We start from the raw sequence: 22,023 nt of genomic DNA on the forward strand, positions 1-22,023 counted from the left end.
AGCTGTTAAATAAAGCTCTTCTGACCTTAGCTGGCATGTGGGTATATATTAATGCTACCCATTATGGGCACAAGCAATTTTCACCCATTTATTAATTGTATGTTTAAATGTGAGTGTTTCCTATCCCCTAAACCTCTAGAGATGTACACAGTTTAATACTGGCAACTTCTTAGTATGGGAAATATGAAAACGTCTTTAAAACTACAACTCCCAGTAGAGACGTGCCATAGAACATGTATCGAAACACACAATAGCCAGCATGTGTAGTTCTGGGGACGGGGAGGGCGAGGGGGGTGGTGGACCCATCCAAATCCAGGTTTGGATAGTCTACCGTGGTTCCATCCCATTTCAAAGTTCTGTTTGACGCTCGGCGTAACCCTCGGCGCACTGCCACTCAAACATCCAATCACAGAGCTTGAGGACTAATCACAGGGTTTGAAAAACATAGCGGAGAGAATACTTACTTCCTGGTGGAAAATTCTCTAAAGCAACTACTATGAGCTGCTCCGACCCTCGGTCCTGACGGACTCCAAAGGTTCGACACTATACAATCAAACAAATAAATAAACACAAGGATAATTGTGTCTTATTGTTGAGTAAATAACAGCGTGTGGTTTAGAAAATGATACAAAATGAAAAGGAAAAAACTATGAAACGATACAGATTTCAGTATTCTGAGCCCCGACTCTCCCCCTAACTGACGGCAACAAAAGTCCTACATTATTCAATTAAAATAAAGAAGTAAAAACAATAAGTGTGGCATGATATTGACTTAGAAAAAGGTTGATAAACGCTGTGGGAATGGGTCTGCGGAGAGCATTTTGCCGCGATCCCAACTCGTCTATTACCACAACACGGTCTCACTCCCAGCATTTTACACCCGGAAGTAAGTATTCTCTCCGCTTCGCTTGACAAACCCTGTGATAGTCCTCAAGCTCCGTGATTGGATGTTTGAGTGTGCGCCGAGGGTTACGCCGAGCGTCGAACAACACTTGGGAAATGGGATGGAACCACGGCAGACTGTCCAAAACTGGATTTGAACGGGTAGGATTAATATATACCCACATGACAGCTAAGGTCAGAAGAGCTTTATTTAACAGCTGGTCTTATGTCTGTGACCCCTCCTGTTGTTAATTGATAAGCCTGAAACATGCACTTGTCAAGGTTGAGAGGCAAATATGACAGTAGCCATCGATCATCTTAAGATAAGATATACTTTATTGATCCTAAGTTGGAAACATTTGCGTTACATCAGCATGTGTAACAGTTGTAAATATGCAGTGGTTTTTATTTGTAAATCATTTAGTATAATCACACAAATTCTGTGTTTTATATTTAATAATTCTGTGTTCTTTATTTATTGATTGTTCAATAACTGACAAGGTCGGAGATTAAAAACTTGGCTTTTTTCTTATTCAAAATAAGACCTTAACCTAAAGTATTCTTTAATGTTTAAATAAAGCCTTATTAGTTTGTCTGTCTGTGTCTCCTATTAATATCTAATAATAAAAATAATACATTTCAATAACGTGCTTTAACCACCGGGTGTCCCTTTCTATCAGCTGTGCACCGTTATGGTGTACATATACCAATATACTGATTGGATCAAATATAAAAGTCAGCCGAATTAGTATTGATACTGCGAGGAGACTTATATTGTGAAGAGAAATTGAAGATTTTGTTTAATTGCTGATATATTTATGATCCACGTCACATATTCAGTTTCGGCGGCAGTTCTTCCTGTTTGTCTAGAAGTCCTCTCATCAAGGCTCTATAAATAGAGAACTACGGCAGATATGTAATATGTAATGCAGCCGATTTAGGATAAAAATATAAAGAGTATTTTTTCCTGAAACTCTTAACACAGAGGGGACACATATTAATGTATAAAATACATTACATTGTTGATTTTGCCTTAAAGGTGACCTTTAAGTCATATCTTTATAGTTTTTATTTTTTCACTGATTAATTGGGACTGATTTTCCTAATCAGCCCCTTTTGGCTTTCACATTTGTAATATGGGGCTTTATGAATAAATATTGCTTGATTCATTGATATTGAATAAATTCACCTCTGCTGTTGGGAGTGTAGATGGTCTTGTCAGTTTGGATGAAGATATACCCAGACTGAAAGGAGACCATGACAACCTTCTCAAGCAGTCGGCCAGGGAACTGAGCTTGCAGATACACATACTGCTTGATGCTGGGATCCTTACTGAAGTCTCCAGCAGGGATCTGAAATCATTATGAAGAAACACAAACAGTTCATTAGGAGCAAGGTGTGTACAGTATGTACATTTTTTAAATTCATAGATCATCTTAAAAAATGCAGCCGAGTTAAAGCGCATCATTTACCATTATCTGTACCAGCGCCTGGAAGTTATCTGTACTGTTAAGTGTCACAGATGCAGTTGCCAGCATTTTGTTTTTGGTTGGATGGTTCTTCACACTGATTATCACCCGTTTTTCTTCACCTGTGCAGTCTTGACACTCCACAAAAACGTTTTCTGCTGTTCCTACCCTCAACAAGTTGGGGGCAGACATCACCTCCCTGCAAAGCAGGGACGGAAAAGAAGATATATATGAATGTGAATGTGATGTCACCGAGCAGAAACAACCACATGCTGTTTTGGATGTACTGAAAAAAAAGAGTTCAAAATATGAATTCACACACAAAACAACCTTTTTTAAATTAACTACTCATCTTGAATGAATGATGCCTCCATGGTTTATTTACATTCGCAGGACAAGTTTGAAGTGTTTCAAATAGTAAAGTTCAAAGAATATTCATGTGTTTTGGAAATTGTGAGCATACAAATAAATATATGGGATACTGCATGAGTTGTGTGTATGTGCTTAAAGTGGTCAAATAAATAAACCGAACCCAATTGGTAAGAACATCATTAAAGGGAACAGTGAGGGGGAGCAGAACATTTAACTTTAGGATTCAATTCCCCCAAACTGCAGAAAAGATGTGGATCATGAGCTCCAGCATGGATTGCACACACAATGAGTAATCTATTGATTACAAAGACCCAGCACTGGATCAACACAAGATTTCATCATATCTCTCGACCCTTGCTCTGTCTGGCATTTTGCATCTTTGTGCAAACTCTAAACAAAAAATTAGGCCAACTTATTGGCATCATTTGAAACACCACAAGACCTTGAATTTTGCAACACAGAGTGGACTGTAGCTCCTTATTATGAAAGACACGAGTTAAGGTAATAATTAGGGCCGGGACTCGATTAAAAAATGTTATCTAATTAATTACAGGCTTTGTAATTAATTAATCGAAATTAATCGCATTTTTAAACACATATAAATATTTGACCTGAGAACAGTGAGAAGCAATTTTTTTCACATGGATTTTAGTATACCATTGAATAATGACTGAATACATAAGCTTAAGCAACAAAACATTGTTTATTTCTTTCAAGGTGGTACTTAACCAAGACCAACAGAAAAGTGCAATTTTTGCCATAAAGTGTAGCAATAGCATATTTAGGAATATAGTACATTTCAGAGATTCAGGTAGCCTATAGGTAGGTAGACCTTCTGTAAACTATAACACTTTGTTTTTTAAGTAAAACACAATACTTTCAAGTACATTCAGAACATTGGAAACCCTGACTATTAGAAAACATCTCTCTGTTGCTTCAGAGGCCATAACAGACTTTGTTGATTTACCAACAGTTGATTTAAAAAATCTAATCAATTTCAGTCCAACTCTCTCAATAACCTTGGCCAAAACAATAAACAGTTCAACATAAAGTGCCAGTTGCACCAACAACGTAATAAATAGTTCAACATAAAGTGTACCATTTAAAATAAAATAAAAAAGTGCCAGTGATTGACCTCAATCCCTCCTATTCTTCCAATATCCTGATGAAAAATAAAATCTCTCTGTTGCATAGGCCACTGTTTGATCAACGCGAATTGGGTGTGGGTCCTTGTACTCCGAGTCGGGCTAACGTCCACGCTAGCTTCCACGCTAGCTGCTATAGGTTTTGCATTGAGGTGATACTTGAGGCTTGATGTGCTGCGGTGATATGCAAATTCCTTTTTGCATAATTTGCAAACAACCGTGCTCTTATCGACGCTTCCATCCGTACGTTTTTTAAAACAAAATGTCCCATCCACGGGGCCAACCAAAGCGGTCTCATCAGCTTCTTCGTTCATGTTTGACTATTGTTCACTGTGGTTTGTTGTTGTCTGAAGTCATGAACGTTAGTTGGTGCTCCAGTATAATCGGTAGCCCTGAAACTCATCCAGTGAGAAACGTTCCGCGATGCGATTAAAATGCGTTAATTTTTTTAACGTGTTAAAGTCCCGGCCCTAGTAATAATATGAATGCAGACGTATCTGATCTGATCCTGATCTCATATCTGATTTCAGAGGTGGGAAGTAACTAAGACAGTACATGTATACTTTATACTTTCTTTACTTGACTATTTCCATTTCATGCTACTTTGTACTTCTACTCCTCTACAGTTCAGAGGTACATGGTGCACTTTTACTCCACTACATGTATTTAATAGTTACTTTACAGATTTTAGATTAATGAGGTGAAATATAATCAACTCTTAAATCAGTACTTTAACTATATTGTGATGATAATACTTTTCTACTTTTACTTGAGTAACATTTTGAATGCAGGACTTTTACTGTAACAGATATCTGAGTACTTCTTCCACCTCTGTCTGATTTCAAACTCTTCCATTTACACAAGTTTGCAGCTGTGTGTTTTGCTCCACCTTGTTGTAAATAAAATTGAAGCAGCTTGACCACAGAACGATTAAAAGTCTCACAGAACGTGAACGTTTTGATCAGCTGATTCTGCGCAGTTCTCCAGTGTGTGCAGGGCACAGAATGAGCACAGAGGTGTCTCCCTCCGCAGCCAGTTGGTGTAGTTTTGTTACATTTCTGTACCAACGTTAACAACAACCCTGTCTGTGCACACTAGGGCTGCTCGACAAAAATCATAATCTCTATTATCTGGGTCAATAATTGATATCACAATTATTAAAAACAATTATTTACTTTGAATACATCCATTTATTGAAAAAAAGAAATGTGAACAGTATTTTTTTTCTGTTGATTACCCTGAACTTTAAGTAGACTTCAACTGAAAAACCAATACATTGTTTAATTTAAAAATAATTTAAAAAATAAAAATAATCTTTTTATTTCGATTATGTTGTTTTCATAATCGTTGCAAGCCAAAATCGTAATTGCGATTAAAATATGATGAATTGAGCAGCCCTAGTGCACACGGCAACCAACCTCGTCATCCAGTGTTGTAAGCCTCTGCCTCCTGTAAAAGCTTCAGAGGTCCGTCGGTTATGGCCTGCGGCTGACGAAATAAGTGTTTTGTTTTGATGACGTATCAGGTACGCAAAGGCGCATAGTGACGTTATACGCATTTCAGATTTTTTGCCGTGCACACGTACCAGTTATGTGCACCCCTGATACCAGGAAGATGACCAAAAACAAAAAAATATATATCTTTGTTTTGTGAGAAATGATTCAAGCAGAGCTGGAGTGGGTAAAGGTATGACATGTCTACTTACAATGGAGCTCCATCAGCAAGAGAAGTCAGGGAGACGAAGGCCAGAGAGGCCAGCAGCCACAGCAGAGTCTTCCTCATCTTCCTACCTGATCCGCTGTCAGTGAAGTGTCGCTATGCAGCACCCTCCTTTTATCCTCTCACTGCCCAGCTCCACCACCACCTCACGGCCCTACACACGGCGGCGTGTTTTGAAGCTTGCCGGCGGGCGTGTCTGAAGCTCGACCAACAACCAATCACATGAATCTTTTGACGCCTCTGCAGAAGCGTCAGACAATCGAATCATATGCCAGCACAAGCTCTAGCCAATCAAACTGCTGCCTGTGTGTCAGGGGCGGGAGATTCATGTGATTGGTTGTTGGTCGAGCTTTAGACACACCCGCTGGCAAGCTTCAACGCACGACGCCGTGTGGACGCTGCGTTTCTGTACACATGTACGAACACAACCACATACACACCATTTCCCAGCAGCAGTTGAGAAACTGATAAACACAAGGTCCAATTTGAGGAAAAATATAAACAGTGGAAAATCAATAAGGGGTAACAATAACATGTTTGACTAACTTTGGAGCATAAAGTTGAATGACCAGTTCAAAATGACTCCCAAATAACTTTTCTGCATTTATGTTGTTTTTAAATGTGAAAACTTGTTCTTCTTTTCTTGTTTGGGAAATATTACTAATGTTTAATTCTTATTCTGAACCTGCTGAATCTGCACACATAGTCAATCATATTGAACATGCACACTAAGTCCTCAGGTAAAAACTGTTGAGTAATACTTGGCAGGGATTTTTGGACTTTCAACAGCGGGGAATTCTCCCATTTGAAAGTCTGAAGACAAAAACAGTTAGTCTGAGAATCTTTATTTTATTTTGGGAATTTTATCATTTTGGGTTAACCCTTTTGGCAGTAGTGGGAGGAGGAGTAAGCAGGAATAGTTCAATAATTTATCGACATAATAAAAGGTTTACTGGCATTAGCAAGTCTGATCCAAAGGAACTGAGAATCTAGGGGTAAATAAGATACATACTAATATGATTGAAACAGCATCCTTATTACTACTGACGTCCATCACACGGAGGTTTGTCCTTGAAGTCTCTGCACCTCTCTGGACACCACGCTGTCTCAATACATCCACACTGAATATGAGAGGGGAAAAATGAAAATAAGAAATTATTTAGGCAATAAGAAATATGAAGTTAACTGTTGAGTTGCTCAGTTTTTCTTAGATTGTCAATATTATTACTGTATAACCAGTGTTGGGCAAGTTACTTTTAAAAAGTAACTAGTAATATGTATAGTTACTTCTCTCAAAAAAGTAACTAGTTACTTTGTTCGTTACTAAATTATTAAAGTAACTTGTAACAAGTTACTTTACTTTAAAAATAATAACAATAAAATTGAAAATGAAATGCTTTCACTTGTATTTTGCTGACTAGTTCTCTGAGGGCAACAGACTTGACCGTTGCGATGGGCAGCATGTCCTCAACAACATACCTGGCAATCAATCTGTTTAGTTGACTCTGGGTGACCTGTTGCGATTTTAAAAAATCGTTTTTTGGCTGTTTAGATGGTGTTGCTCCATCTGGGTCACTGCCGGTGGTTGAGACGGTGGGGTCTTTGGCGACTAGCTTTATAGCCCCATGTCCATTACTTAGGTGCTTCGGGAGATTGGCATTGCTGTTATTCGATGTGGACAATGCTTTCTGTCCAGCACACAGTTTACATTTTACCGTAAGATTTTTTTTTGCGCCCTTTATCCCCACAAATTGAAAATAGTGGTTATATTTCCAAGTTGCAAATGCGCTGCTGCTCTCGCTGATACTTGCATCTGCCATTGTGTGTGTGCGTGCTAGTGGTGTGCGTTGCCTTGTGTGTGTGTGTTAGCATTAGCAAGTGTTCGTGTGTGTGTATTTTCCCCATAAGGCAAGACCCGCCCAACTCTGTCTCTGATTGGCTTACCCTGAAATGTTACCCCGCGTTAACCAATCATCACTCCTCTCTGGTTACTTTCACTTTTCCATGCTGCTGTGAGAGAACATCGCTGTATTCGCCTGTGAGTTACATCCGCAGGGAGATTCGGTTCAGTTCCATCACACAATGTAACGCAGTAACGCACCCATTTAAAATCACAGTAACTATAACGGCGTTATTTAATGGGAATAGGTAACTAGTAACGCTATTAGTTAGCGCAGAAAGTTACTTTGTAACGCGTTAGTCCCAACACTGTGTATAACTAATATCTCAGGTTAAGAGGCACCTTCAAATAAAGATTGGTCTTTAACTACATTTAGTTGATTTTGTCTTTTGAATTGTTTGTCTAAAGAAGGGGTGGGGAACCTCCGGCCTCCGGGCCGTATACGGTCCGTGAGACCATTTGATACGGCCCTCGAGGTAATTTATAAACACACGCCAAAAAAAGTAAGAAATCTAGACCGCAAAATAATGAAACAAGCGAGTACCTATTTTTCCTGGCAAAGGACAGGTTCCTTGAACACAATGAAAGCATTATTTTTTTTTAAATGTCCATTAATGTGCATTGTCCCGGTTCAAATAAACGATTAAGTCTAATTTAATCATAAGTATTACTGTAACTTAATTATCTGTTTATTTCCCACGGATTTAATTCACATTAGCCTCTAATTTAAACTTCCTTAGAACAGACACAAGTCTGTCTCTACGACCATTGGTTTGTAATTAACATGTATGTGAGTTAAACCGTCTGGCCAAATGTTTTCCTGTAATGTATATTGCATAGCTGTATGTAAGTTTCAATGGCGAGAGAAAAGTTATCTTTCGATCCCGTTTGAATTGTGCCACAAATTACACATATGATGTTTGTCAAGTTAAAAGATAATTTTGCAAGTAAAAAAAAAAGAATTTGCCGTAAAACTTTGAAGTAAGACTTTTTTTGTGTGAAACCGCTCAATGAACTACATCCCTCGCACAACAACACACGTCACCCAGGGCCGGCCCACCGCACTGGCGTTATAAATGTTCGCCTAGGGCGCTGAACTGTAGAGGGAGCGCAGGGGTGCAGTCCAGATTTAAAAAAAAAAAAAAAAATTTAATAGGCCTATGTATATTTTTTTATTTTTGTAGGCGCCCCCCAGATTCCTTTTTTTTAGGCGCCGCTCAGATCAGGATTCATTTGTTTTTTTGAGAATATGACAAATAAAACGTAGGGGCGCCCCAACACTGCACCACCCCTCTCTATGTTTTCTTTGGTTCTGTCCATTTGTGTTTCGCGTGTCGCGCGCACTCGCGCTCGCGTTTTGAACGAGAATTAGAACTTCACTGTCACAACATGAAGCGGGGCAACCCCAACAAAAAGCCGTCTGGGGCGCATTGGAAAAGGCGAAGAAAGAGAGAGGAGGAAAAACTCCAGGAAAACAGAGGTATGTCTGATGACTGTTTGTGTTTATTGGCATTTTTCAAGCAACGGTATAAAGCTAGCTAGCTAACGTTAGCTAATGATAGCAGCTGATAGATAGTATGATAGAAGCTAGCAGATGAGCTGCTTTACCATCTAGCTTGATAGCTCTTTTTACACCAACTGCACTGTGTGGTTTTTCTTGTATTCTTTATATATATTTATTATCATTAAAGCTATCTATTTTGTTCCATCTTTAGCTTACAAATGGTAATGGACACAAAATAATTCTGCTAAATCATTAACTAGCTAGGTTATCACTTAAAAAATATATTTTGCATATTTGGGCACAGGAAATTATGTCAGCTAGTCTGAACTGCTCAGTATTATTGCAGATAGATACCTACTACATTATTCTCTGTGTAATTTCCAGGTGCATTGTTAAAATATCTGGGTAATACCACTGCACAACCTGAGTCTACTGCATTACTGCCTGTAGCAGGTGAGTTCAGTCAAGTTTTTTGTGATATTGCCTGTTGAGTTTATTAGGGTTGTGGGTAGTTCATACACATGTTCACACCTGCACATTACAATAGCACCTATATCACTTATAATGTACATGTTAATGTAAAACAGTGGGTGTCTGACTGTATCCATGCATGTTCGACTGTCTGCAGGTGAAAACGTATCACTACTACCTGTCCCAAATGAACCTGCTGCTACACAATCTGCAGGAGAGACATTGGTCCCGAGTACCACAACACAGTCTGCAGCACGTGAGTCCAGTTTATTATTGCACATTACAAAAGCACTTCTCTTACTAATAATGTACATGTTAATGTAAAACACACACACACACACACACACACACACACACACACACACACACACACACACACACACACACACACACACACACACACACACACACACACACACACACACACACACACACACACACACACACACACACACACACACACACACACACACAGTGGGTGTCCGACTGTATCCATGCATGTTTGACTGTCTGCAGGTGAAAACATATCACTACCTGTCCCAAGTGAACCTGCTGCTACACAATCTGCAGGAGAGACATTGGTCCCGAGTACCACAACACAGTCTGCAGCACGTGAGTCCAGTTTATTATTGCACATTACAATAGCACTTCTCTTACTAATAATGTACATGTTAATGTAAAACACACACACACACACACACACACACACACACACACACACACACACACACACACACACACACACAGTGGGTGTCCGACTGTATCCATGCATGTTTGACTGTCTGCAGGTGAAAACATATCACTACCTGTCCCAAGTGAACCTGCTGCTACACAATCTGCAGGGGAAACATTGATCCCGAGTACCACAACACAGTCTGCAGCACGTGACGCCACAAAGGCAGCAGCTGTTAACCCTGCCGACTGGCCATCCATGTCTGATAAGGTAAGAACAGAGTTTGTGAGCAGAGGACCCTATCAGGCAAAACCACACTTCATTTTTCCAAAAAGACAGGATGGGAGAAGCTGCCACCACCAATACTTTTATAGAAAACTGGTAAATGGGGAAAGAATCAAGAGAAGCTGGCTATTGTACTCACAGAAAAACGACAGCCTTTACTGTTTTTGCTGCAAGCTGTTCTCCCAGAAGGAATACAAATTAATCAGTGCAGGACTAAATGACTGGAAAAATTGCCACCAATTACTGAAAACACACGAGAACACTCCAGAACATACTAAACACATGGAATCATGGAAAGAGTTAGAGTTTCGATTACAAAAGGGGCAAACTATTGATAGGACTGAGATGGCGCTTACAGACATAGAAAGGAAGAGATGGCGTGAGGTGGTAACAAGGTTGGTCGCCATCATTCAATCATTAGCTGAGAGAAACATGGGCCTCAGGGGAACATGTGACACACTCAACAAACCCAACAATGGCAACTTCCTTAAAGAAGTAGAGCTGATGGCAATTTTTGACCCTGTAATGAAAGAACACGTTGCTAAAGTCAAAAGGGGTGCAAGCCATACCACATATCTCGGAAAAAATATTCAAAATGAACTCATTGAATGTATCGGTGAGAGAATCAGTGCCCACATGATTGAAGAAATTAAGAAGGCTAAATATTATTCCATCATTCTGGACTGCACACCTGACATTAGCCACACAGAGCAGTTATCAGTCATCTTAAGGATTGTTACAATGGAGGAGATGCCACAAGTTAAGGAACACTTCATGGGGTTCCTTGTCGCTGAGGAATCAACTGGCGAGAGTTTGTCATCCCTCATCCTGGACAGGCTCCAAGAACTGAACATCCCCTTTGAGGACTGTAGGGGACAGTCTTATGACAATGGTGCCAATATGCGAGGGAAAAACAAATGAGTTCAGGCCAGGTTACTTGAACTAAACCCGAGGGCACTATTCGTGCCATGTGGCGCACACACTCTCAATCTGGTGTTAGCTGATGCAGCGAAAAGCTCCCTAGATGCCACTGGATACTTTGGCTACCTCCAAAAGGTTTTTACATTGTTTTCAGCATCCACAAAGCGCTGGGACATTTTGATGAGCCATGTCACCACTACCTTTAAATCATGGTCTGAAACCAGGTGGGAGAGCCGGGTCAACAGTGTGGAAGCTGTGCGATATCAGGCTCATCATGTTCGAGATGCACTTTTGGAGGTGAGGGACAAGGCCACTGACATAATGATCAAAATAGAGGCACAGTCTTTGGCTGAGGAAGTGGGGTCCTACCACTTCTCCATTTGCACTGTGGTGTGGTACGACATTAAAGTAAAGTCAAACAGGTCAGTAAGGTCATGCAGTCTGTGTCAATGCAACTTGACATCGCAGTTGACCTCCTGAGAAAGACAAAGGCCACCCTGGAAGACTACAGAGCCACTGGATTTGCCTCTGCTCAGATCAGTGCTAAAGACATGTGTGAGGACATGGATGTGGATGCTGTCCTCAAGGAGAAGAGGCTGAGGTCAACCAAGAGGCAGTTCTCTTATGAATCACCTGATGAGCCAATGGCCAATGCCCTAAAAAAGATGGAAGTTACATTTTTCAACAGGGTGGTTGATGTTTGCATCAGTTCCCTCAATGAGCGTTTTGAACACCTGGAAGAAGTTCAGGCAAAGTTTGGGGTGCTTGTCAACTTCCCCGAACTGCCCAGAAACGAGCTGACAAAGCAGTGTCAAACACTGAGCAACACCCTGAGCTCTGGCGGACAGTCAGACATAGATGGAAAAGAGTTGGCACTGGAGCTGATGAACTTTCCAACTCTCCCCTCACCCACAATGACCACCCTGGAACTGTTGGTGTTCTTGGAAAGGAAGAACCTGAGGGAGGTTTATCCTAATATGTGGGTGGCCCTCAGGATCGCAGTCACTATGCTAGTGACAGTGGCTTCAGCAGAAAGAAGCTTCTCAAAGCTGAAGTTAATTAAAACCTACCTGAGGTCTACAATGGTCCAAGAACGCCTCAGTGGACTTGCCATCATCAGCATTAACAGTGATGTTTCTCGTCAGCTGTCATATGAGGATGTTATCGATGACTTTGCAGCAAAGAAGTCAAGACGAGTGCAATTCTGAGTGTTTAAGTCAAGCAAGTCAGTAAGGTATTTATTTATTATTACAATATGTGTGTTCAAAAACAGAAATGTAATTGTTCCTTTTTTGTATAAATCGTTTTTATGTATTTGTTAATATTTTTTCATTTATTTTATTTTATTTATTTATTATTACAATACGTGTGTTCTTTAAAATATTTCTATAACTCCTTCTGCGGAAGCTACTTGTTTATTAAAAGATGTTTGTTGAATTATAACTAAAGCAAGTGTGGTTTTTGTATTTGTGTGTAGGGTGGGGGGGTTGGTGTTTTCAATGTATACTATAAGACAGTAAACAAAAAATATCGTATAAAAATATGAATACATAAATGAGTGTTAACTAGGTCAAATAAGATATGAATGAACAACAAAAATAAAATAAGTTACATTTATTTGCTATGGTTGGTTATTGGTAAGCCTTTTTGCCTATGTCAATAAGTTTCTGTTTTTGTATTGTATTTGTCTTTTGTAGAGATTTTTAATTTGTTCTTTATATATTCTATGGGGGGGGGGCAGCTAAAATCTCGCCTAGGGCTGCAAATTGTCTAGAGCCGGCCCTGACGTCACCAAGATGGCTACCAATACTTTCTTGCCAAACAAGGGATTGACTACCCTCACTATCACCACTATGAAACATGTCCAGAAGAATGTCATGCAAAGCTGCCTGCCTGCCTTCCTTCCTTTGGTTCTCTCTGAACTGCCTGGTCTTTTTTAATGTTCAATGTTAACCATTTGTGCAGATAGCATGAAGTAAAAGATCGCCGATGCTAATGTAGCGTTAGCGTTAGTATGTCTCCCCGGGGGCATCCGGACTCAAACGGTGAATTATAGAATAATCACACCACTGTGACAGTACTCTTCAAAGGGTTCATGAAATATGAGTACTACTCTTACTATTTCACTTTTTGGGTTACTTAATGTTACTTCATATTAAGGCTAATAAAAATGACAAGGCTAAGGCTGTAATGCTAACTAACGTGCTTGCAACTAGCTAGCTAACTTGATCCAGCCACTCCGGGTCCTTTCATCAGACGGGAAGCGAAGAACGAGCAAGACCCATTGCTGGTATGATAACAACCTGGTACAAAGCACACAGGCATCTTGTTAAAGTTATCTTATCTTAGCTATCTCTTATATTTAGTGGAGGAAAACAATGATGACATCAGTTATGACATCACTTGACATCACTTACGCTCTGGGATTTGTAGTCTTTCTAGTTGCGTATTTTTCATAGTCTTATATTTCAACAGTTTTACGACAAACTCTGACTTTCTTTACTTGAAAACTATTTTTTAGGATTGAAAAACATCATATGGCATATTCATGGCACAATTCGAAAGATACGTTTTCTCTCCCCATTGACTTCAATTCATAATCTTTCTGAAATAAGGTCCCATGAGGTCCACCGGAAAGGGAGGGACTTCGCCTCTCTATTTGGATCAGGCTGGAGCAGGAGGGAGTTAGACTCTGACGTTTAGTGGCCGACACCGCCTACTTTACCCCAGTTTCCACTGGGTCCGTCTGCGCCGCGCTGCGCTGCGTCACAGCTGCGCTGCGGTTTTGGTCTAGCGCCATAACCCACCGGACGCGTCCCAGAAGCATTTTAGAAGCGTAGCGTCGTGCGTGCAGGCTCGCAGTTTTGTTATTGATTTGGGTTTAATTCGGGTATTAATTAACTTTAAAACATTAATATGTAGTTGTTACCTTCCACTCCACAAACTGCAGCGACTAAAAACCAGGCCTTGTCCTTTCTGATGTTGTCCTTGGTTACATCGAATAAAATAGTGTGTTTTTCCACTTCCATGATGAAAACCTCGTCGTCCATTGTGCGTATCATAGTGGAGGTGTTGTGATGAAGGAGGGGGGTCTGCTAAATTAGTATATGTGGGGGATGGGCCTGGCCCGGATGCTCACCTTTCCACTTCCTGCGAGGGGGGGGCTGCCTGCCCGACCTTACGTTACGGCTGCGCCGCTGCAAAAATAGGATTCATCCTAATTTTAGAGAAGCGCTGCGCCGAGCCGCTTCTGGGACGCGTCTGAGCCGTAACGCGGCACGTGTGGTGGAATAGCACCCATTGACTAGAGTGGCCGTGAAGCTTACGACCGCCGCGGCGCAGCCGTAACGCGGCACAGCCGTAACGCGGCGCAGCGCGGCGCAGACGGACCCGATGGAAACTGGGGGTTAGGCTGCTCAGCAACTCTGCAGACGTCACGGATACTACGTCCATTTATATATACAGTCCGTAGGCAGAGATGGGGTCGTTACTAAAATAAAAATATATATTACATATTTCATATGACTTTTTTTTTTTAAAGTAATATATTACACTACTTCGTTACTCTCTACATAAAGTAACTCGTTACTTTACTCGCCGAGCACGTACAAACTGTGCATGCGCTGACTCAGCCATGTTTATGTAGCACTGCACGTGGAGATGTGGACGCGCAAGTCGCGCAGATTAGTAGGCTACATATAAACCTGCGGCGGAAACCCCTCTTGTCTGTCAGTGTGATTATGACTGATTTTAGTAAATAACGAAGTAACGCGTGTCGGGGCAATGTTAGTAACTGTAGTGTGATTACTGAATTATAAAAGTAGCGCGTTACACTACTCCGTTACCGACAAAAGTAATATTATTACAGTAACGCATTACTTTGTAACGCGTTATACCCAACTCTGGTCTGGATAGTGAGGTGGGCTGGGGGCTGAAGATCGAGAGGTTGTGAGTTCAAATCCCGCCAGGAACACCACCACTAGTGTGCCCTTGAGCAAGGCACTTAGCCCTTCGTTACTCCAGGGAGAATGTCCCTGTAATAGGTAATTGTAAATCGCTTTGGATAAAAGCGTCAGCTAAATGTAATGTAATGTAATGTCCATGGTTTAAATATCTAAATCAGGTGCAGTTTCACTATGTGTCCAGCAGAGTGTAGCACTGGCACCTGTATGCAGTCATAGCAGGTGGTATGGGAACAAAATACCAGCAAACTTGTAACTGTTTTACATCACTGTATTTTAAATTGTACATACACATATTACATTATAATGTATTATTTCCTCTATAAAAACTAATAATGCATTGAACAATATGATTGACACAAAAAAACCGGGGCCAATTGATCTATTTACTTAACTTATTATCGATTATTTCTCATTATTTTTAATTAACTTATTGCCTGAAAGCCATGTGGTTTGTGCATAGTGGACACAACTTCCCTGTGTGTATTTTTAATGAAGAACATACTAATACAGGCTTTAAATGTGTGCAAATAAACTGTAAAAAGTGGGTTAATGGTGTGTTTACACAGCATTAAATACAGTGTAAACAAAGGGGGCGTGACTTCCTGTACCGGTGGGCGGAGTCTTGTCGTCGCCCAGCAGCAGCAGCAGAGTGATTGACAGCTGAGATTATAGCCTCAGAGACGGAGCCGCGGTCAGAAGCGACACAAACACGTAGTTTAAAACTAAATAACTCCCTATTTTACACGTTTTCTGGACTTTAAAGCACTTTGAATCTACTTTCCTTTTGGTTTTTTACCAAGAAGTTATAAGGACTGACATTCCTTCATCTAACACCAGCCGAGGTAAGATCCGCCTGTAATGGTGCACTTAAACCTGTCAAATATAAAGTCTATCGTGAGTCATATAATGCAATATTATTAATTTGTAATGTAATATGATAGTATATATATTTTTTGTATTTGTTTGGTATAATTACAGTAGTTTACAGGCAGTTCAAATAATAAAAACGTAATTATAAGTAAATTACACCAAAAAACACTTCATATTTTACATTATTAAAACATTACTAGCAAGGTAGAACTAAAAACCTTAGCCAGGGGTATAAAAAGAAAAGTATATGATAAGGACGTGATACAAAGTAATGAAATACTATATTGTTGAGCATCTGTTCCGAATTATTTAATTAAAAAAATTAATATAGTTAATATTTCTTAATCTTTTTAATATTTATATTGTATTTTTTTCAATATTTTCTGTGGTTTCTTGTCAAGGCACCAATACACATAAGCAAATAACTTGTACATGCAAACCTACTTGCAAAATGAATGAGTAAAGCACAACATAAACACTCATTAAGATGTATTATAACAAATTAATAATTGAACAAAAGAGAGCATATTTTTTATCTAGAATAATATGTATGCTGTTGTCATGTGTACTTTATTCTATTGACTTTACACGTGAGTTTTGCTGAGTAATGTTGATACAGTGAGGTGTGTATGTGTGTGTGTGTGTTGTAAGCAGAATTAAGAAGGTAGCATCACACACTCTTTATGGTGGAGCGTTCAGGGTGTTTTGTGAAATATTTACCTTTTTTAAAAAGAGTTTTTGGTGAGAAACAAACAGCTGCTCACAGCAGACATTGAATCCAACAGCTGCTGTAGAGGAAGGAGATTAACACGTGTGTGTGTGTTGACATTTGTTCTCCCCAGAGACATTTGTTTGTCCAATAAATAAGACAATCTGTTAAAATGCAACCGATACACACTTTTATTTTTTAATTTTAATTCCCACATCAGGCTGCTGAATTATTATCATAATTAAAACTCAATCAGCTAAGTGTGTGTGTGTGTGTGTGTGTGTGTGTGTGTGTTGGCATGTGACTGTCTGAGTTTAAGGGACACACAGGGTGGTGATTTGGGATTAAACATCACTGTCTCATCTCAGATTAAATCTCTGTCCCTCCCTCCCTCCCTCCCTCACACACACACACACACACACACACACACACACACACACACACACACACACACACACACACACACACACACACACACACACACACACACACACACACACACACACACACACACACACACACACACACACACACACACACACACACACTAAATCTTTCCTTCACCATCTGGCCCTCTAATCTGTGTGTGTGTGTGTGTGTGTTCCTCAGGACTCACGTTGTCCCTGCAGCAGAACAGAGGTATGTATAACTGTAATACTGTATAATACTGTATAACTGTGATACTGTATAATACTGTATAACTGTATAATACTGTATAACTGTGATACTGTATAACTGTGATACTGTATAATACTGTATAACTCTGATACTGTATAATACTGTATAACTGTGATACTGTATAACTGGGGGGATTCTTGGAGAACTCCACGGGAATTTGAGGAATGTCTCGGGAACGCCCTGGGATTCAGGATGTGTTCACATTTTTCCGGTTTGATTGTCACTCGTTGCTAACGACCCTCACTTCCTGTTCCTGCCTCTGGGGTTATCTGTCTTCGGACACAGGGAGAGGAACATACAAATGTAAACATATTTCATTCAAGATTTCATAAGAACTCCTGACCTCTGTCCCTTGTTGAGAACACACACATCATATTTATATATCATTAAAGTATGTAGTTCTGTACAGTGTTTACTTTTACATTCTGTTTTACATTTTTTAATGCTGCACCTCGCCTGCAATATTTTATGTCTTTTCTTTCTTTTCATGCTAAGTATATTTTAGGTTGCTCAGTAGTTGGAGAAGCTAGGGCCTTGCCACATGAAAATGAAACCTTTAAATATATACTTAATTTGAATTAAATATCAGACACTAAACCCATACTTACCACACTTTATAAAGGATCTGTAGAAATAGCTAAGAAAACGTAAAAACATGATGAGTCTAAAGACGAATTAAGCAGCGTCGTTTTGGGATTTCTAAGCAGATTTATGGATGTTTAATTGAGATGAACAGATAGAAATATATCTCCTGGAAGTCACTCTGTATCTTAACATGTGTCTGTGTTAGGGCTAGAAGAAAATGTGGCTTTTAAGTGTTGAGTAAACCCCTTAATCTTTGCGTCACATCCACTGCTGGCTTACTAACACAGTGATTAGAAAGGAATAATAAAAAAAGTGTCTCCTCTCTCCACCTCCAGTAGGACCGCAGTCCGTCAAGCCCAAAGAGATAGCCTGATCCTGGGCAGAGGGATCCACCTGATGCCCCCTCCCCTCCTCCACACACACACACACACACACACACCAACACACACACTTTGACATGCTATAACCTCCTGATCACGTATCAAAATGATGGCCTCAGTGGTTGCCAGGGGCAACCGGAGGAAGTCCCTCAGCCTGAGAGGGGTGGACCCCGAGACCTGCATGATCGTGTTTAAAAACCACTGGGCTCAGGTAGGCAATCAACGGTGTAAATGAAACATTCAATTACCACTTACCTTGGTTGCTGATTGGCTAATGGTTACTCAAGCCAAAACATCGTTATGACATCACAAAGTGGCCAAAATCTGATCAGCTCATTTTCAGACAGGTTTTTATAGAAATGGATCAAAAAGAGAGAGAATCTTTGTTCCTGAAACTTTCAGAGTCTCTTTCCACAGAGGGGACACATGTTGATGTAGAAGAGACATGAAGAAGAGGAGACACATGTTGATGTAGAAGAGACATGAAGAAGAGGGGACACATGTTGATGTAGAAGAGACATGGAGAAGAGGGGACACATGTTGATGTAAAAGAGACATGGAGAAGAGGGGACACATGTTGATGGAGAAGAGACATGAAGAAGAGGGGACACATGTTGATGTAGAAGAGACATGAAGAAGAGGGGACACATGTTGATGTAGAAGAGACATGGAGAAGAGGGGACACATGTTGATGGAGAAGAGACATGAAGAAGAGGGGACACATGTTGATGTAGAAGAGACATGGAGAAGAGGGGACACATGTTGATGAAGAAGAGACATGAAGAAGAGGGGACACATGTTGATGTAGAAGAGACATGAAGAAGAGGGGACACATGTTGATGTAGAAGAGACATGGAGAAGAGGATTTTGCATCAGAGGTGAGCTTTAAATGATATCCCTGGTTCCTCTTCAGGTGGTGAAGATCCTGGAGAAACACGAGCCGGGTCGCAGCGGAGCTCTGAGTTTCCTCTCGTCTCACAGTGGGGGGTCTTCAGCTCTGAGACTCGGACCGATCCCCCCCGACGAGGCCAGCGCCGTGCAGAACTACGTGGAGCACATGCTGTTCCTGCTGATGGAGGAGGAGGCGGGTCAAGGTGAGAGGATCAAAGATGGCCGAATAGTCAGAGGTGGGAAGTATTGGAGTACAAATACTTTGTTACTGTACTTAAGTTCATGTTTCTGGTATCAGTACTTTACTCCACTATTTATTTCTCTGACGACTTTTTACTTTGACTTCTTACATTTTGAACCCAAATACCTGTACTTTCTACTTCTCACATGTTGAACACAAATACCTGTACTTTCTACTTCTCACATGTTGAACACAAATACCTGTACTTTCTACTTCTTACATGTTGAACCCAAATACCTGTACTTTCTACTTCTTACATTTTGAACCCAAATACCTGTACTTTTTACTTCTTACATTTCGAACACAAATACCTGTACTTTCTACTTCTACCATGTTGAACACAAATACCTGTACTTTCTACTTATACATGTTGAACACAAATACCTGTACTTTCTACTTCTTACATGTTGAACACAAATACCTGTACTTTCTACTTCTTACATGTTGAACACAAATACCTGTACTTTTACTTCTTACATGTTGAACCCAAATACCTGTACTTTCTACTTCTTACATGTTGAACCCAAATACCTGTACTTTCTACTTCTTACATGTTGAACCCAAATACCTGTACTTTCTACTTCTTACATGTTGAACACAAATACCAGTACTTTCTACTTCTTACATGTTGAACACAAATACCAGTACTTTCTACTTCTTACATGTTGAACTGAAATACCTGTACTTTCTACTTCTCACATGTTGAACACAAATACCAGTACTTTCTACTTCTTACATTTTGAACTGAAATACCTGTACTTTCTACTTCTTACATGTTGAACACAAATACCTGTACTTTCTACTTCTTACATGTTGAACCCAAATACCTGTACTTTCTACTTCTTACATGTTGAACACAAATACCTGTACTTTCTACTTCTTACATGTTGAACACAAATACCAGTACTTTCTACTTCTTACATGTTGAACTGAAATACCTGTACTTTCTACTTCTTACATGTTGAACCCAAATACCTGTACTTTCTACTTCTTACATGTTGAACCCAAATACCTGTACTTTCTACTTCTTACATGTTGAACCCAAATACCTGTACTTTCTACTTCTTACATGTTGAACACAAATACCTGTACTTTCTACTTCTTACATGTTGAACCCAAATACCTGTACTTTCTACTTCTTACATGTTGAACACAAATACCAGTACTTTCTACTTCTTACATGTTGAACTCAAATACCTGTACTTTCTACTTCTCACATTTTGAACCCAAATACCTGTACTTTCTACTTCTCACATGTTGAACCCAAATACCTGTACTTTCTACTTCTCACATGTTGAACCCAAATACCTGTACTTTCTACTTCTTACATGTTGAACGCAAATACCTGTACTTTCTACTTCTTACATGTTGAACACTAATACCTGTATTTTCTACTTCTTACATGTTGAACACTAATACCTGTATTTTCTACTTCTTACATGTTGAACACTAATACCTGTATTTTCTACTTCTCACATGTTGAACACAAATACCTGTACTTTCTACTTCTCACATGTTGAACCCAAATACCTGTACTTTCTACTTCTTACATGTTGAACCCAAATACCTGTACTTTCTACTTCTTACATGTTGAACTCAAATACCTGTACTTTCTACTTCTCACATGTTGAACACAAATACCTGTACTTTCTACTTCTCTCATTTTCCAAACAGGCTGGTTCCTTTAGTCTGAATGTGTGTTTGGAGGCGTGATCATTATTATTTAGAGTCATTGCGTGCCTATTGATTTGAACACGATCCGTGTATCCATCATTTCCTGGTCTTCTCTAAAGAAGAGGGACCAATGGAAACGTTGTCATGTTGCCGTTGTTCAGCATGGAAACATTCATTAGCTAACAATGACATAATTGTTCTATTAATATAAAGGGAGGTCAGGTACTCTTTAAAACAGCTGCTAGTTATGGGTACTTTTTACTGAAGTACATTTCAAAGGCTCTTTACTTTGACTTGAGTAAAGAAGTTTAGTCAGTACTTGTACTTTCACCAGAGTATTTTTCAACACGAGTATCTGTACTTCTACTTGAGTAAAGGAGGTGTGTACTTTTGCCCTCTCTGCTGTTCTCCCACCTGTGGTCAGGCGGAGCGATGGGGCCCATCCTGGAGCTGGTGGTGCTGGAGGGAGTGATGGAAAGGCTGTTCCTGTGGAGTCTGAGGAGGCAGTTCACTGAGGACATGAAGCTGGAGCAGCTGAGGATCTACCAGATGCTTCTCTCTCAAGCGCGGCAGCCTCTGCTTCATCACAAACCTGTCCTCCGTCCTCTGATGATGCTGCTGGCATCCTGCAGCGGGGCCAACGCTGGTGAGGGGACTATTTATATAATACTGACATTTTAAAACCACTT

At 40.1% G+C, this 22,023-nt stretch overlaps 2 protein-coding genes across 14 annotated transcripts in view; one reads left to right on the forward strand and one right to left on the reverse strand.

The window, feature by feature from the left end:
• Positions 1 to 5,728, reverse strand: part of LOC307032488 (complement C3-like) — a 76,183-nt gene extending 70,455 nt beyond the window's left edge. For all 4 annotated transcript variants that reach the window (XM_079670467.1, XM_079670468.1, XM_079670469.1 and 1 more), the window contains exons 1-3: positions 5,574 to 5,728; positions 2,355 to 2,550; positions 2,072 to 2,234 (exon numbers count right to left, since the gene is read on the reverse strand). In XM_079670467.1, coding sequence (XP_079526593.1) covers positions 2,072 to 2,234; positions 2,355 to 2,550; positions 5,574 to 5,650 — 436 coding nt within the window. In that variant the 5' untranslated portion in view covers positions 5,651 to 5,728. The remainder of the gene's footprint in view (positions 1 to 2,071; positions 2,235 to 2,354; positions 2,551 to 5,573) is intronic.
• Positions 1 to 22,023, forward strand: part of LOC307032489 (FHF complex subunit HOOK-interacting protein 1A-like) — a 100,146-nt gene that overhangs the window by 65,842 nt on the left and 12,281 nt on the right. For 3 of the 10 annotated variants that reach the window (XM_079670479.1, XM_079670474.1, XM_079670472.1), the window contains 4 exons: positions 17,495 to 17,524; positions 18,484 to 18,739; positions 19,442 to 19,622; positions 21,759 to 21,980. In XM_079670479.1, the coding sequence (XP_079526605.1) occupies positions 18,635 to 18,739; positions 19,442 to 19,622; positions 21,759 to 21,980 (508 nt within the window). In that variant the 5' untranslated portion in view covers positions 17,495 to 17,524; positions 18,484 to 18,634. Of the gene's footprint in view, positions 1 to 8,736; positions 9,445 to 9,619; positions 9,719 to 9,978; positions 10,406 to 15,950; positions 16,149 to 17,494; positions 17,525 to 18,483; positions 18,740 to 19,441; positions 19,623 to 21,758; positions 21,981 to 22,023 lie in introns of those variants that run through there. The other 7 variants (XM_079670476.1, XM_079670478.1, XM_079670475.1 and 4 more) reach the window with 7 other exon arrangements.

The sequence above is a fragment of the Notothenia rossii genome (genome assembly GCF_949606895.1).
Source record: "Notothenia rossii genome assembly, chromosome: 3".
Classification (NCBI taxonomy): Eukaryota; Metazoa; Chordata; class Actinopteri; order Perciformes; family Nototheniidae; genus Notothenia; species Notothenia rossii.